This window comes from Centroberyx gerrardi, chromosome 12 (assembly GCF_048128805.1).
Source record: "Centroberyx gerrardi isolate f3 chromosome 12, fCenGer3.hap1.cur.20231027, whole genome shotgun sequence".
Lineage (NCBI taxonomy): Eukaryota > Metazoa > Chordata > Actinopteri > Beryciformes > Berycidae > Centroberyx > Centroberyx gerrardi.
The window spans coordinates 14,374,428-14,387,935 of NC_136008.1; the positions used below are offsets into that span (position 1 = coordinate 14,374,428).

At 42.8% G+C, this 13,508-nt stretch overlaps 2 protein-coding genes across 3 annotated transcripts; one reads left to right on the forward strand and one right to left on the reverse strand.

Moving 5' to 3' along the window:
• Positions 1-530: 530 nt before the first annotated feature.
• tmem67 (transmembrane protein 67) lies at positions 531-10,444 on the reverse strand. Of its 2 annotated transcripts, none has more exons than XM_071916771.2 (28): positions 10,240-10,444; positions 8,889-8,977; positions 8,669-8,759; positions 8,396-8,495; positions 7,676-7,745; positions 7,481-7,552; positions 7,235-7,297; positions 6,995-7,149; positions 6,726-6,834; positions 6,412-6,498; positions 5,883-5,948; positions 5,620-5,773; positions 5,389-5,509; positions 5,171-5,276; positions 4,853-4,909; positions 4,585-4,683; positions 4,324-4,422; positions 3,927-4,013; positions 3,690-3,789; positions 3,406-3,545; positions 3,148-3,288; positions 2,923-3,003; positions 1,914-2,030; positions 1,685-1,801; positions 1,471-1,578; positions 1,178-1,280; positions 931-1,073; positions 531-841 (listed from the first exon to the last, which is right to left on the reverse strand). In XM_071916771.2, exons 1-28 carry the CDS (start codon positions 10,442-10,444, stop codon positions 761-763), a joined length of 2,961 nt encoding a protein of 986 aa, XP_071772872.2. In that variant the 3' UTR covers positions 531-760. The 2 variants fall into 2 exon arrangements, with proteins under 2 accessions (XP_071772872.2, XP_071772873.2); XM_071916772.2 differs by having other exon boundaries at positions 8,669-8,755; positions 10,240-10,298.
• Positions 10,445-10,861: 417 nt separating this feature from the next.
• Positions 10,862-13,214, forward strand: rbm12ba (RNA binding motif protein 12Ba). Its single transcript, XM_071916828.2, has 2 exons — positions 10,862-11,026; positions 11,242-13,214. The coding sequence occupies exon 2, from the start codon at positions 11,267-11,269 to the stop codon at positions 12,920-12,922; it is 1,656 nt and encodes a 551-aa protein (XP_071772929.2). The 5' UTR covers positions 10,862-11,026; positions 11,242-11,266; the 3' UTR covers positions 12,923-13,214.
• The last annotated feature ends 294 nt before the right edge of the window (positions 13,215-13,508 follow it).

Genomic DNA, 13,508 nt, shown 5'->3' on the forward strand with positions numbered 1-13,508 from the left:
TGTGAGATGGAAATGAATGTGACCAAACGTCTTGAACCCAGGCTCATTTAACTTTACAGGAGACCCATATTACATTAGAAAATATTTGATTGAAATTCACTTTTTGTATTCAAGAATTAACAATTCAAAGTGATTTACTGAACCTTAATATCTAATAACATTTAATTTTATAGCTCTGATTGCTAAGATCGATATCCAATACAAAACAAAACAAAACAATGTCTCCCACAATGTGTCTGTTTTTCCATGTTGAGTAAAACAATTTAAATCATACCAGTGATAAGTGATCACTACGGGCCAGTCAGTGGTGTCCTTGGCACAGGTTCTAAAATATTGTTAAAAAAAAGGGTGGGGGTGGGGGTATGTTCTGAGCACAACTTTTTGTTTGAGTTCATGTAACTGTCCTTGTTCTTGTGTGTATGCTTGTTCTTTGAACTCCTGACCTGATATGAAAACCTGCCTAAGCCTAATCTCTATCTCCAACATGAAAAAGCACACCATGGCAAATATCATGAAACAAAACTGTCTTCATATCAAACATACAGTTTTAATCAATAAAAACATCAAATACTGTACAAAAATGGAATTATAATATTTACATCATTGAACCAGTAGTGAAAAATACTGTGTGAAAAAAAAAAAAAAAGTATAAAAAGTAAAAAAAAAAAAAAAAATAGCCACACAAGCTGTAAACAATTAACATATTCTTGACACACACCGCTATGCAACATTGGCATTATCAATTACTCAGCAGGGAATTTTATATCAGAAATCGCTCATCTACCAAAGTCTTGTTGGCAAGGTTTCTCCTTCCGATAGCGTTGCGGATCAAGCGAAATACCTGTAATGAATGAAACATTTTTTTATTATACATGAGTAAATAATAAAAAAAAACGGTGATGACCACATACACACGCACAAATTACTGACCATTTGCTGTATGTACGTAAGCACAGCTGCAAGGACAAAGCTCTGCGATCCGAGGTCGACGACACAGAAGAACAAAGTGTCAAAGATCAGCAGTGTGGCCTCATTTCCATAAAACAGCACGTCACTGAAGGAGTGGGCCTCGTCTACAGTGAGAAAGGCAAACAGACATTACGCACATGTACACACATAAACAAACACAGACACACACACACACACACAAATCTGTGTGTGGGACAGAGATCATTACCATTGTAGAAGATGCTTTTGTCGTTGGGCTCAAGGAACTCCATGCCTAAGACCCTCTCAAACAGCAGCTTGTCCTTCACTATATAGTCCATGTCGCGGTGGGCCTGAGGTTAAGAAAACACAACATGAGAGTGAAGAAAGCTAGTCGGTATCAAATGCATCTAGGACAATGCAAACAACTCACACACATTCACTCTTCCTTTCAAGAACTAATTCATATTCAGTCACATCAATTTCTCTGCTGAGTTCAGTGTGCATGTATGTGTGTGTTTACATATATGTATTTGTACTAACATGGTCTATAAGTGATCCCAGGAAGCGGTTCATGGTGTTGTAGGCTCTGGTGCTCTGCTCAAACGGGTTGGCCAAGGATGCGTCCACCAACCGCGACGGCCCATTCCTCTGCAGCACACAAGAGAATGAAACGTTAAAAACGCGGAATCGTTTTTCGCTTTGTTTGAAGAGGTTACATCACAGTTTACGCATGTTAAGGGAGACGAGCACACACCCTGCTGAGCGGCTCCCGTATCCTATCATACTGCAGCCGGAGACGGTTGGTTATAGAGATCTGGAAGGTCTGGGTGTCTGTGTTCGGAAGCAGCCCTCTCTGACCGCACAGGGACTCCTTGAGACAGAGAGAGAAAGGAAGACAGGCAGAGACAGAGAGAGGGTGGATATATAGTGGAACAGCAATAATGTAGCAAACATGTTAGTCTGTAGTCTGTCACTGTACGCACAGCTTCTCTCTTCAAGTTGGAGTTCATTTCCTCCATGTTAGTGTCGGCGTGGCCATGTACCGAGCGCCCATGGATGTAGTAGCCAAAACAGCGGTGGGATAGCAGGAGCACGGAAACCTACACAGAAACACGCAGGTATACAGATCAAATGCATTCAAGTAAACAGATGAATAGTTACTACACTAGGGATGCCGCGATCGATCGGCCAGCAATCGGAATCGGCCGATATTCAGTATAAATATGAGATCGGAGAATTCCGATAATGCTTTATAGTCGCCGATTGCAAAAACCGGTCGATGACGCAAAACACGTGAGCCATTTCTCTTCTTGAACTTCTTGAATTCATATTTCTTTAGGCTACATGTTAATTAAAAACACAAATCTTCCTGGACAACCAGTAACGTCACAGTCCGTCACGCCTGCTACTTCCCCTCATTTAATTCTCTGCTTATTTAATGCATCAATTCATCGCATGCCATGTGCGTTTGTTTACATAATGCTCTGCACTCTGCATGCTGTCCGCGTCGTACTGGACGACGGTCGAGACCCTAACAGCGGAGAGGCAACTGAAAAGTCTCATTTCTCTCTCTCTTAAGAACATTCACTTATACAAAAACAAAGACTGAAACGGATATATATCTTCGGAGGGTGTCTCCATTTATTTAACTCGACTCAACAACACAGGCAAGTGGCAACAGTCTGAGTCTTGTGCTTGGGTTATCTCACTAAATCATGTTGCGCTACCTAGAACGCACATGGTTTTGTTTACATAATGATCAAGTAAATATTGAGGTAGAAAAAAAGAAAATGTGGATACGTTTTAACCAGGACTCAATTTGATGGATGAAATGTATGTAAAATGGAAACTGACCTATAATACTGCTATACCAGCTGCTATAACAAAACAAAAAAACTATCTATGGCCGATCGGTATCGGCAGATATGGCTCATAGACGATCGGCGTCAAAAAACGTTATCGGGGCATCCTAGTCTACACAGTGCTACTCACATTACTGATGGAGCAAAGATCCACAAACTGACGGATTTTGTCCTCCACAAAGCGCTCATGGACCACAGTGAAGAATATCACCTGTAAAGACAAATAATTAGCTTTTAAAAAACACATTTATGTATCCCCACATTTCTTTAAACAGACTGGTAGAGGTGAGAGCCGACAGGGAGGTGCTTTTGTCAGCAGTCAGACAATAAAGACTACAGCTCTTGGTAGTTTTACCTGTAGAAGTCCGATACAGAGCCAGAGTGTGGCTGCCAGACCGTACCGCAGCGTCAGGCTGTAGGGAGGGGTGTACACCAGAGGGGAGCGCTTTAATGTTGACCAGGGGTCCCTCAGGGCCAGACTGGAGAAGCCCACCACCTAGACAACACAGGGTGACATTAAACAGGGACATTAATAGGAATGAGAGATAGGAATGAGAAAAGGGAGAGACCAAAGGTATAAAAGGAAAGCAGGAAGAGTGTGTTGTTGATGTACTTCAAGGAGGAAGAGCACAGCCATGATCTGGAAGGTTGGACTGATCTTGCGGATGGTCTGGATCTCATTCCACTCATTGGCCACAAAGTAGGTCCTCCAGATGCTGACTGGGGAGGGGTCACGTTTCGGCTCGCCAGAGGCTGATAACAACAATGGATATGGTAAATGGACTTCACATAGCTGGGTGATTACTTAATCCTATGAATGCAAAATATAAGCTCCGAATCAAGAATGTGAGTGACTAAAGGTCTGAGTTTGTGAGAAAGGGGTAAACATGTCTGTACCTTGGACAGTCCTGCTGGCTTTGCTTCGCGGTCTCTCCCAGTCAATCAAGAACACATCAACTGACAACTGCAGGATCAGCTTGTGGAGGAACTGGACCGCCTGGATACAGATAATATACAAACAATATGTTGTCCACAATATACCTGATACATACATACCGCATAGCTTTCAAACCCAATGCCAACCATTCCACATCAATTCAGTGTGTGTGTCTTATGTCGATGATGTCATCTCACCTTGAGAGCGAAGGCACAACCAATGTACGTGACGAATTGCTCCTCCTGAGCAGGCAATGGTAACAGCACAGACACAAATTGTTGGGCCTAAACACACACATACACCAATAAGTCATGGCAGCAGCCAATAATAATCGCACATACACCTATGATTTCATGAAAAATGTTGGGGTAAAGAAGGTCAGGGAGGAATGGATAGGAAAGGTCAGGAAAAAGACTTGCCTCCAACGTCTGAAGAGTGCAGAGAGAAAAAAATAAATTAACAAAAGAAAAGTGCAAGTTAACAAAACACCCACCCAGCCTTGGTTTGAAAAGAAACTGAAGGAAAAGAGGCTCAAAGGAAGCAACCGTTATGGTTATGAAAGCAATCGTTATGGTTAAAGCAAATGAAGCGCACCTTGTAAAAGATAAGCCAATACAGTCCTGTTCCCACAGTGATGACGAAGAAAACATTGGCCAGATCTCCAGCGTAGAACAACAGGAACTTCAGCATGGTCTGAAGGAGGGAGAGAGAGAGAGAGAGAGAGAGAGAGAGAGAGAGAGAGAGGGGAAGATGACAAGGGAGACAGACTTACATCGCTTTAATGTTTTACACACATGTAAGGATTGAAGTGGTTTGAATTTTGACATTTTCAAGAACCAGCTGCAACTGTTCTACCTCCATGTCAATGAGCGGAGAGGCGATCCTCCTCTTCCAGCTGACTGTCTTCAGCAGGGAGTAGAGTACTGCCAGACCACCCATCACACCTAGAGCAGTCTATGCACACACAAATATACTCACAGCCACAGTTATCACATCTCTGTCTGTTCCATCATGGACGCTCAAAATTACCAATCATCCACAAGTACTTCTCTTTCTCATGTAATAATCATATTTAACCAATTAGGATTACAACATTTCCTTCATAAGTGACTTTTCTACTCACATCTGTCTTCATGCGAGCCTCATTCTGATCCATCTCATACTCCACAGCAAAAGACACCTGGAAATAGATAAATGGGTTAAAGGCATAAGCCAGCTAAAAAGAGAGTTTTCCAGTTTTTTTTATATATATTTCTTCAAAAGAGATTCTTTACAGAGTCTACTAAGACCAGAGACAAAACCCAGTTTTTGATGTGTGCTGATCATCTAGATTAAACCAATAAAGTCTGGCGTCATCATGTTATTGCAACTTTAACGCCATTTTTGAGATAGAAAATATGAGCTGAAGGTGTGTGTGTGTGGGGGGATGAGACTGACTCACAGAAACGACTTGTGTGTTGCTGTCCGTGATGAGAACATCTCTGTAGGACACAGACATCAGAGGGGGGAATACCTGTCCCTTCTGGGTTCCTGCCACCAGCTGGAACCTAACGAACGCACACACGTAGGCAAATAGACATCACGTCTTCACGAACCAGTTACAAAACGCGGCTCTCATTTGAATATTTTTTTAAGGTTGTGCGTGCGTTTGCAACCCACCTTATTTTGATGCTGCTGGCAACGCGGATGACTTTAGGCGGAGAGCTCAGGCTCTTCTCCCTTCCACTCAGCGTGTCAACCAGGAACACACGACGAGACAGATACCAGTTCTTCATGTTCTCTGTACAAAGACAAAATCCATTTGATTAAAATGATTTGAGTAAAATTTACACACACACACACACACACACACACAAGCACACACACACATGCACAGAAATAAAGTCCCACCTTGGTTGATGAACCGTCCATTGTACTGTTGGTTGAGGACTAGTGTGGGGAGCGGAAGAAGTCTTCTGTTCTCTCCTCCACCAAGGTCCACAAAGATGTCATAGAATAACGGCTCGGGGTATGCACTCAACAACTCTGCTACAGAGAGATCACACTACACACACACACACACACACACACACAGCATGTAACACAACTGCACAATGGAAAACAAACAAACAAACAACAAAAATGTCTGAGAAAATAAAATAAGAGACACTTACTGTCTCTTGGTAAGCGGTTCCAAATGAGAAGGCTGCCCTCTGTCTGGTGGCAGTATCAGGACAAAGCTAAAACAGAGGGTGAGAGGAGGATAAGATGTTTTGGAGTAATTACAACACATGAAAGGATCACTGGACTTGTGTGAACAGCGGGTGCCACCACCTTGTGGCTGTCACAGCCATTACAGTGTTAGCAAAGACACACACAAAGACACAATTTTTCCACTGAAAGATTACCAGCCAACCTACATCATTTAGATTACTGGTGAACCACATGTAAAAATCAATATATTTCTACTTTTGTTATATATTTGTCTGTCTCTGCTATCAACAGACTGTAAAATAGTAAGAATTGAAAACTTTGTGACGTTAACGCGGAAAAGAGAGGAGGTCAGTGACACTTGTCAATTGGCTCTAGCATTAAAGTATCCAGATGAACCATGTGTTTGTATGAACATTTCACCATAAATTCAACTAATCCTGTGTATTGAGAAGAAGCGTCCAGTTTATGACGATTCATTCAGCATCTTACCTGGAGATTTCCTCCTCCTATGTTTTCCCATCTCAGGAACTCTCCTCTGGCGTTATAGACAGCAGCGAGCAGCTTAATGTCAGTGTTCTGAGAAACACAAAAACGACACACACATCAAAACACTTTACATTTTCTGTACCGTGGCAGGTTTACTACTCAGTTTCAGTTTTTATTAAATTAATAAATAGAGTACTGTTTTTATTATGGTTATTCTTCTATTGCGTCCTTAAATCACTGATAAGGTTGGAGTTCTTTGTTTGTTGAAGATTATTTGCTGACCCAGTTGTGGAAGAGGATTATGGTTCACTATTTACCTTGCTACTTCCTTTGAAACTGAACCCAGTGGGTAGCGGATCAGTCTGCAGCACTCGACTGGCCAGACCTGGCTGGTCCCCATAGTAAAGCCACGGCAGATTGGCCCTCCTGAGGACCGAGCAAACAAAGGACATATTCATTGCAGCTTACTTTGGGTGAAACTAAATTATAGGAGAATGAAGCCCTGTTACATTTAACCATGTAATCAAACAATCTTTTTTTTTTAGTAATAAGTCCACGTCAGGGCTGCCATAACGGTGATGATTACCAGTAGGAAATGTCTTGCGTCGAGCCCAAAGCAGCCGTGGATCTGAAGATGGAGTTGAAGAGACCGCAGGCATCGTTGGCCACGCTGCTGAAGGAGTGCATGTTCATCACACACATGTTCCCTAGAGCCTGGCACGCTGTCAGGTTGGAGAAGACCTGTAAAACACACAACTTGTTTACACACAGCAGCTGAAGCACACATAGAGAAACTCAGAGAGAGACAAAGAGATAGTGGATTTACGAGGCAGGCTGCTGATGAGGAGTACAGGTTTTTGAGGAACCACGCAGACTGGACTGGGAGAGCCTGCGGGGGTAAACACAATAGAAAACAAAAATCAGAAAATACAGTTCTGAGTAACAAAACAGAGAAAGCAGAGAGAGAGAGAGAGAGAGAGAGAGAGAGAGAGAGAGAGAGAGAGAGAGAGAGAGAGAGAGAGAGAGAGAGAGAGAGAGAGAGAGAGAGAGAGAGAGAGAGAGAGAGACTCACCAACTGAGCAAAGTTGACATTGGGGTTCACATTGGAGGGGAGACTGTTTGGAGGGAAACATAGTCCTCCCGCCTGAGAAAATTCATATCAACTGTTAATAACAGATGAATTCTCTGAGCAGTTTGCCTGTTATTGACTCAGGTATGTATGATATGTTTGAGAAGGTACTGAAGGTAGAGGGCCGGCTGAACTCACCAGGACATTAGTAGAGCCACACACACAGGAAAGGGAGGTGTTAACGAAGGACGCCTGACATCTCTCACACCTGAAAGAGAATATCACGGTCTATTCCATCTACCTTGCATACACAAAGAAAGCTCGGACTCAAGTCGGTGCACATGTAGCTTACTTATCCCACTCTTCACACTCTGTTTCTCTTGTTTGACAACACCGTTCCAGTGGTGCTAAGAGCGTGGGCTGGCATAAACCATTAGTCAGAGAAAACTGTGTCTAGGCGCTCAGATGTTTGTGTTTCTCTTTTCATTACAGTTCAGGTTGGCCCTCACAACAAAGAGGTTCATGAGCATACTGTTCCAAACTAGTGCAGCCTAATGGGAGGAACGGAGGAAGGAAGACAGGGAAGACGTAAAAGAGATACGGGAGGTGGAACAATAACCAGCAAGTGCTCTAAGAAATAACAATGAGTAGTTGTGGTACACAGGTATTTTATATTAGTCTTAAGTAGATATCCCCATCATTTTCATGTACATTGCTAAACCTGTGTGCTCTCCAATTGGCCATTCCATCTTCAATTGCAGTTCCACTGAGAGCCAGACAACTAAATATTTTCATTTATTTGTTGTTCCAGGAGAGTAAAGTCACTTAAGCACTTAAATGTGATTGTGAACAGAAATATGTCAACGAGTGTGATGTGTGCGATGTAAGATCACTGTCTCTGTTGTATGGTGTTGATACCTGTCTCCGCTGCTGTTAGGTACTGAGAGGGCAGGGTCACCTCCATTACACAGCTCACACCTGGCTTCATCTAGAAGGTTTCCCTGGACATCCCTCTCCACTGAAAAAAAAAAAAATTACAAAAAACCCCAGCTCATATTTGGGCATTTATGCATAAAATAAGTCTATGTCATTGCCTTGTGATGCTATATTTGCAGCTAGCACTTTCAACATTAATGATTGTGTTTGTTATCAGCACAGTTCATAAAATTAGTCCTCTCATTAGTGACTTACCCAGAACAGCCGCTTGTGGGCATTGGCACGTCCCGCCATCACTCAGACTGCTTGGACAGCGAATACATCCAAACCCATCTTCTGTTACTGCCTGTATAGAAGACAGACAGCGTGTCAACAAGACGTCATTGCAGATTACTGGAGTGGATTGTGTAGGGAGTGTGACATGCAATATCTGTGACATGAGGTAAACAGCACAGAAACTGTACACTGTACATACAGACTTGTCGGCGGGACATTGCTGGCAAGTACTGGACGCTCCATTAGTGGTGAGAACACGGTACCCGGTTTGGCAATCACAGCTCAGTCCTGCAAAGGGAGGGAAAACAGTACAAGGTTGGTATGCACACAAACGGCTGTATGGTTAGCTGAAATATTGAGTTCCAAGCTGTGAGTTAATCAACTAACCGCGTGGCCTATTATACCTATAAAGATAATTTTCACTCTGCCATCAAGCATACTTCGGACTTAACATATTAATTTCATGGTAACCAAGAGCCAGTGGCATAAAGATAGACCTAGTCTGACTTCAAGTCAGATTTAAGCATAAGGATGGCTGGATGGATAGGAAAATCACAGTCGCTCCACTACTTCTTCATTGTTGTAGATCTCTAATGGGTTGTCTTTGTCTCTGCCTTGCTCCCTTATTATGGCTCTTTACAAAAAACAAAGATTTGCCTTCTTGTAAAAAATAGCTTGTAATAATATGAAATAGCAACAGAATTTAAACTTCCACTCTTGACAGTTAGGCCTACTTGTTGCCAAAGCAACAAAGTTCTTAACTCCAGCTTATGGGGGGAGGGAACTTTCCTACCTAAAATAAGTCAATCTTATATTTATGCAATATAAGGTCTTAATTAAACTAGTCTAACCAGACAATGTAAGACCAGGGGCCAGTTGCATAAAGCTAGTTTAAGACTAGTCTAAGCCTTAGACTGGTCTTAGATTCTCAGGTTGGACTAGTCTAATTAAGACTGTCTGTTACTTAAATATTACAACTGACTTATTTTGAGGTAGGAATGTTCGCCACCTTCCCCCCGGCTAATCTTGAGTTTATTAGAATTTTGTTATGGCAACGAGTCGGCCTAACTGTCAGAGTGGGACGTTTAAATAAACTGTTTCATACAAGATGCCAAATCTTTGGTTTCTGGGAAGAGTCTGAAGAAGAGAGCGAGTCTTTAGAGACAGAAACAACCCATTAGAGATCTACAACAACCCACAAGTAGTAGAAACAGGTAAATATAAATGTCTATAGCAAGTTTGACTTAAAGTCACATTTAAGTCTAAGACCAGGTCTATCTTTATGCAACTGGCCCCAGTCTAAGGCTTAGACTAGTCTTAAACCAAGTTTATGTAACAACTGGCCCCAAATCCTAACGTTAGCTAGCTACTGAATCGATCTTGAATTGATCTTAGCTATTTGCAACTACCCAGCTCATTATCGTTTCATTGCTGCATGCATGGCTGGCTACCTTACAGTTAACGTTAGCTTGTCTTAGAAAAACTGTTGGCATTGTAGCGAATCAGCTACCGTTAGCTAACGTTAACTTGGCGATGTGATGATGACCGACCTGTTTTACTCGCCCGTTGATTTGGGCCGCACGTAACACAAGACAGACTTGAGATGTCGAAAAACTTTTCCACGCCACAGTCTGAAATAGCCTGATACGGGATAATAAACTGCTGGCAGCGAAGCGAATCGAATTCTATTAAAAGAAATAACATTAGAGTCAGTCTGTAGCTTCTAACAAGTAACGTTAGCGTCCCCGTCGCCATGGTAAACAACATCACCCTTCCTGTTAGTTACCCACAATTCCTTCCAGCATGATGACGTTACGTCCAATCCCCCGACTCGGCGCGCTTTATCCTTCCCGCGTGCAGCACAGCGAGAGAGGCCAAGCCACTAAATAGGAGTTTTAGCCGAACAGGAGATGAAGAGGTAAGGAGATGGGATTGGAAGGGCTGGTACTTGATCCAACAGCTGTGATACCAAGACATCCACATTGGCTGCTGGTTCAGCAGGATTATTTTAAATTTTAGACCCGTTTTAGTCAGGAGGGACAGAGATAAGGATGCACCAGAAATGTTTAATAATCGAATAAGAACTTTGTATAGTGGTTTTGCGCAGATGGTTTATCCCTTTCTTGTCTCTAGTCCAGTAGGTGGCGGTAATACATCTTAACGTTGGCTGCCAACTGCCTTTAAAAGCCAAGGACGAAGAAGAAAAAGAAGACGGGGAAAAGGAAAATCACAACATGCAAGGTCTGGCGCGTAACAGGACAGCCTACAAACAGCAAAAATAACGAAAACAAACCAAAAAACGCACGGAAATATATATATATATGTTTAATCGCTGTGGTGAGTAATTAATTTTGGGCATGTTTAATGATGATAGAGGAGCTTACCTGTACATTTCCTCCAACTTTTCACATCACTCTTTCCCCTCAACCCTAGTATGACGCACGAGGGGTTTTCCGCGCATTACAACACATCGTGTGATAAAGGAAGAACAGATGACTGCTGTTGTGGGACATTTTTCTCTTCATGTTACCCATTCTCTTCTCCATTTTCAGATGCGTTTTGGCCTAGTATGACAAAATGACCATAGTCCTGCGATTACAAGGTCTAGATGTGAAGGCAGGTGCTGAAGACATACGGAGATTCTTTGATTGCCTTTTCATTCCTGATGGGGGAGTGTTTATCATAGGAGGAAATCTAAGAGAAGCGTTCATTGCATTCACCACTGAAAAAGATGGCCAGCTTGCTATGCGTTACACTGGAAGCTTCCTCAAAGGATCAAAGGTTACTCTGCACATAAGCAGCATGGAAGAGCTGGAGCAAAAATTAACGTCAAAGTTAAAGAAGAACAAACCCTCTGCACCGCAGCTTCCTGTCAAGACGCCTCAGCCACCTTCAGCTGCAGATCCGTCACCCTCGAATGCACCTTCACCCGATCCTGAGACTGCTCTTCTGCTTGCAGGGCTTGTCACTGTCCTTCAAGGTTTCCAGTCATACCAGCAAACAGCACAACAGCCAACAGAGTTTTCCCAGGCTGATGGCACAACTGTTGTGGCTGATGAGTTCAGGCCACCGGAGGAAGCTCTCAAGTCAAGACCAGGCTACGTCAGATTGTTTGGTCTTCCAGCATCAGTTACAAAAGAGGAAATCTGCCATTTCTTCAAAGGGCTGTTAGTTCAGGAAGCCATAGTGAATGTGAAGTTGGGGCTTAGTCGCGGCTGCCTTGTGAAGTTTGCAGACTACCAGGATGGGTGTGATGCTCTTCGCTTCAACAATCAGCTGCTGGGCTCCTTCTGCGTGGAGGTCCGTGGAGCTTCTGAGAAAATGTGGACTAGTGCCGTACAAGAATGTGAAAGCTGTAATGATTTGACAATGGCTGACGTACCAGTGCCTACAGAGACACAAAATGAACACAAAACAAGGCCCTTTTGTGATCCAATGAAACCCAACCAAGGCCCTCTTGAGGCAACGGGATTACACAAACGAAAAGCCACTTTCACAGTGCCAACCAAGAGGCGTCCTAAGGACCATTTGCTCTTAAAGCCACAAAAGAAGCCTAGATCTGACTGTACCTCCACAACTGGCTTGTCACCAACTAATGAGTACAATGTCATGGTTAGTAATCTACCAAAAAATATAACAAAGACTGAAATAAAGGAATTGTTTGGATGTCCAACGATTCCACACAACAAGGTAATACATCTTCTTGATGAGGAAGGCAACAGAACAGAAACAGCATTTGTCATTTTTGACCAGGCTGAGGATTATGGCTATGCTATGAATCTCACTGGTTGCCATGTAGGCTCTGACGCCATTGAGGTCTCATCAATCACCAGGGAGAGGATGAAGGCCATGATTGCCAGTGCCTACGCCAGGCGTGTTCAGCAGTGTCTGAATTCAAGGACAAATGCAATGAAGAAACCAAAGAGAAAGAGACCAAGCATGAACCTGAACCTACCCGGTCAAACATGCTTATATATCAGAAACATGCCAGCAGACGTGCAGAAAACTGAAGTGAAAGACTTTTTCTGCAAATATAAAGTGAGGGAGGATAACATCTCCTTGTTGCATGACAATGATGGCAATGGTATTGGTGAGGCAGTGGTTCGGTTTAAATCACACAAGCTTGCTGCACTGGCTCAGAGGCTGCATGGTCAGGTCTACCTGGGGGCAAACGTACTTCTCACCTGCATAAGTGTGAAGCAGATGAAACGTATCTTGAGGGGAACCTTTTGAGGAAGGGAAAATGATACCTTCCATGGCAGTCTTGCGGAACACCATTTTTATGTGGACACTTTCACTGAAGCCTGGTTCTGGGACCTTTATTTTTCTACAAAACTCATGTTGTTTTTCAAGAGTAACTGCTTGATTTCATTGAGCCGATGAACTTTGAGCGATTAAATTGAACAATGTTTAAGACAAAGGTTTAAAGAATGTGTTTAATCAATACTGTTTTTCTTGACATTCCTTCTTTGTGAGCAATAAGTCACTTTATTTTTTACACTGTGAAATAAATGTTGCCAAAACACCTTGTTTTATGGTCTGTTTTATGTCTGTAACCCAAACAATTGACTGTCAGAGATGGAGTCAGAAAGGGGAAACTCACTGAGTGTGTAAGGAAAAAATGGACATTGAGGACCCTAATGTATGGCTGCAGTCATGTTGTTTCGGTGTTGGAACAGGACGCACTTTGAAGCTACTAGGAGTTCTGAAAACCACTCAGCCTGGCTCAAAGATGGCGGAAATCTAACTTGACATGAATCCGCTGCTTAACTACACAGGCGGCAGGAGACAGCCTTGATTACAGACACGTTTTATGATG

Bases quoted from the DNA above. Each gene is read 5' to 3' on its own strand.
- tmem67 (XM_071916771.2), bottom strand. From the start codon at position 10,444: ATGGCGACGGGGACGCTAACGTTACTTGTTAGAAGCTACAGACTGACT. The intron at 7,298-7,480 runs GTGAGTCTCTCT...TTACCCCCGCAG, and splicing joins ATGTCAACTTTGCTCAGTTG to GCTCTCCCAGTCCAGTCTGC. The intron at 1,074-1,177 runs GTAATGATCTCT...TTCTCACTGTAG, and splicing joins CAAAAGCATCTTCTACAATG to ACGAGGCCCACTCCTTCAGT.
- rbm12ba (XM_071916828.2), top strand. From the start codon at position 11,267: ATGACCATAGTCCTGCGATTACAAGGTCTAGATGTGAAGGCAGGTGCT.